This window comes from Limulus polyphemus, unplaced genomic scaffold (assembly GCF_000517525.1).
Source record: "Limulus polyphemus unplaced genomic scaffold, Limulus_polyphemus-2.1.2 Scaffold259, whole genome shotgun sequence".
Taxonomy (NCBI): domain Eukaryota; kingdom Metazoa; phylum Arthropoda; class Merostomata; order Xiphosura; family Limulidae; genus Limulus; species Limulus polyphemus.
The window spans coordinates 557,010-559,917 of record NW_013665869.1 but is presented as its reverse complement, the minus strand read 5'-3'; the positions used below and the strand labels follow the sequence as shown (position 1 = coordinate 559,917).

At 31.8% G+C, this 2,908-nt stretch overlaps 1 protein-coding gene across 1 annotated transcript in view; it reads left to right on the top strand.

Annotated features, from left to right (window-relative positions):
• The window catches only part of LOC106478886 (sorting nexin-16-like), a 20,780-nt gene that overhangs the window by 1,352 nt on the left and 16,520 nt on the right, over positions 1 to 2,908 (top strand). The window contains exon 2 of the mRNA XM_013939466.2: positions 1,588 to 1,677. Within this exon, the coding sequence (XP_013794920.2) occupies positions 1,588 to 1,677 (90 nt within the window). The remainder of the gene's footprint in view (positions 1 to 1,587; positions 1,678 to 2,908) is intronic.

Below are 2,908 nucleotides of genomic sequence, written 5' to 3'. Positions count from 1 at the left end.
TTAACACCTTCCATATTTGTATATATTTTCCCATTAAGATGGTGTTGCAGCGAACTAAAAATATGGTAATATGATGATGCCATATCTGGAAAATACGGTAGGTGGGGGAGAACTTCTCAACCCAACTCCATAATCTTGTGTTGCGTCAAACGTGTCATATGTGGACGTACATTATCGTGGAGAAGAAGAACACCTTTCCGTTTGACGAGTGAATGGTGTTTCTGATGAAGGGCTTGATTTATACGTTCCAGTTTCTGACTACAGATCTCTGCATTGACAGTTCACTGTGGATTGAGGAGTTCGAAATGAATTACTCCTTTGATGTCCCACTACATGCAAAGCATCACTTTCTAAGGATGGAGTCCTGCTTTTGGGGTCGGAAGTGGTTTTTGTCTAGGACAGAGCCATTGTTTTTGGCGTTTAGTATTAGCACAGAGAATCCATTTCTCATCACCAGTGACAATTCTGTCCAAAAATGGTTCACGCGCATTACATTCCAGAAGAGACGAAGCAACGTTCACATGTTGGAAACGATGATCATCGAAGAGTTCGTAAGGCACCCAAACACCTTTTTTATGGAGTTTTCCCATATTCCTTAGATTTTTAAATATTATTTCATGATAGACATGCAATTTCAGAGCCATTTCACGAGTGTGATGCCTTGGGTTAGACTCAACAAGAGTCTTCAGAGCATCAATATCAAGTCCAACATGTCGGCCCCTGTCATCACAGTTTTTAAGGCTAAAGTCACCTGAACGAAATTTGCTGAACCATCGTTGACACTTACGAACGTTCAAGACACTTCTATAAACTTATTTGATATTCTTTGTGGCTACAGAGGCGTTGTTTACCTTCTTGTATTAAAACAGCATTACATGCCGAATGTGTGTCTCGTCGTGTGCCATCACTATAAGAGATTATAGTATACTAAACTTTACACTTTATATAGGCTAGACTAACGTGATGTTTAGGCAGTTCGATTAATTATTATACGTGATGCACGTTTTTGGGGGGATGGTTAATGAAAGTGTTCCAAAACGCGACATAATTTCTTGACGAACTAATACTACAACAATACATCGCATTAAAATAAAAAAAAGGATTTTTAAAAGTCTGTAAGTACAACATTTTTATATAATAAATTATTATATGATATATTTATACTATAATATATCAGAGGTTTAAAATATAGTTTAGACAGATGTATTAATGTTTATAAGCAGCGAATAACATTTTATTCTACGTGCAAAAACCTTGAACTATGAAAAACATATAAGACACTTTTTTTATTAGCTATTAATCTAGTTTAGTATTTCAAAAAAGTTTTACTAATATATATAAACTTAAACTGATATGTTGATTGCTTCTTTTAAGTTGTGTAGAAGATGGTAATAAATAAATAAATCTTTAGTTTGGTTATGCCTGGTGTCATCTGCTAATGGCTTAAAAAACAAATGTTTTTATAGAAATATAGTGTTAAAAATTTCATTGAACTTAATCTGTTTTTAAATTATAATTTATAAACAATTAACTTTAAAGTGCATAATATTTTGATGAATAATAACGAAACACTTTTTCCCTAAAAAGGTTTTTAGAATAAACGTTGAAAATCGAACAAATGGAACAAATTGGTTTGTATTCAGAAGATACACTGACTTTGCTCGTTTGAATAAAGAAGTAAGAACGTGTATTACATTATCTTTTATATTATTATTAAATATTTATCAATAGCGGTAAGGATGCTGAAAAAGTTTTAAAATCCGTGCAGAAATTTTATCATAAATATTGTTGTAAGCTATAGTTTCAATGTTTTAATTTAGTTGTTTACTATGCTAACATGGTGATGACGCTAGATTTAGAAAATTTATAAGAGTGGTCTTAGAATATCTAGAATATTCAATCAATGTTAATGATCGAGAGAGTTTGCTAAATATTCAGAAACGAAGATACATTATAAATATTAGAATCAATAAATCACTGATTTAGTTTTCAGTTCGTTTGGTGATTGAGAAATTACTGAAGATTGTGTTGCTAAGAGTTCCAAAATACAATATCTTAGTATATTATTTCGAATAAGCAGATAAAATGGCATCTTTAAATCAAACACTTTCCTTTTCTTTTCTTTTAAAGAAATTAGTACTACAACCATACACATGGGATAAAAATGAATTTTTAAAGTAAATATAGAAATACCAAGTGTCTAATTTTATTAGTTTAAGTTTCTCTTATATTAACCAACAATCAAAATTTAAGCGTAAGATTTGTAAAAGGAATATTTGCAGAGGTGGAGTGGCGTGGGAACGCGTGAGCACGGCGTACCTGTACTTTTTTTTTTTAGCCGGAATAGCTTACCGCCACTATTTCGAACGGATTCCACCTTTCTCGCCCTATTCAGTTAGGAATTGGATTTCGCGATCCGTCACTTCTTTATTTTCATTATACCACCGAATATTTGTATGTTGGAAATATGGTTTAGACAGATGTATTGAAATTTATAAGCAGCTAACGACATTATATATATATATTTCTATTAGCTATGAAATTGTACAAGTAAGTTTATTTTTATGTTTTTCGTGTATCTTTAGCGAGTAAATTTCTGTTGAATGTAACAGTAACAACTCGATATCTGTCATTCTCTAACTTTTGGAAACTATTACTAGTAGTAGTAGTCACTAAGAAATGCATTTGGTTAACATTTAACTCATGATTAAAATAGTATTATTTTATTAAAATTGTCTCTTGTCTCATCAACTTGTTGGAGTTTTGTGATAGACCTTTCTTATTTCTTGACTGAGACCCAAAGTTGACTTGAAATTAAGATACGCGTCTCTTGCCAGAGTGCTCTCACTCATATATATATATATATATATGTTGGTGTACTTTAGTGACAGATTTTCTTGTAGGTAGA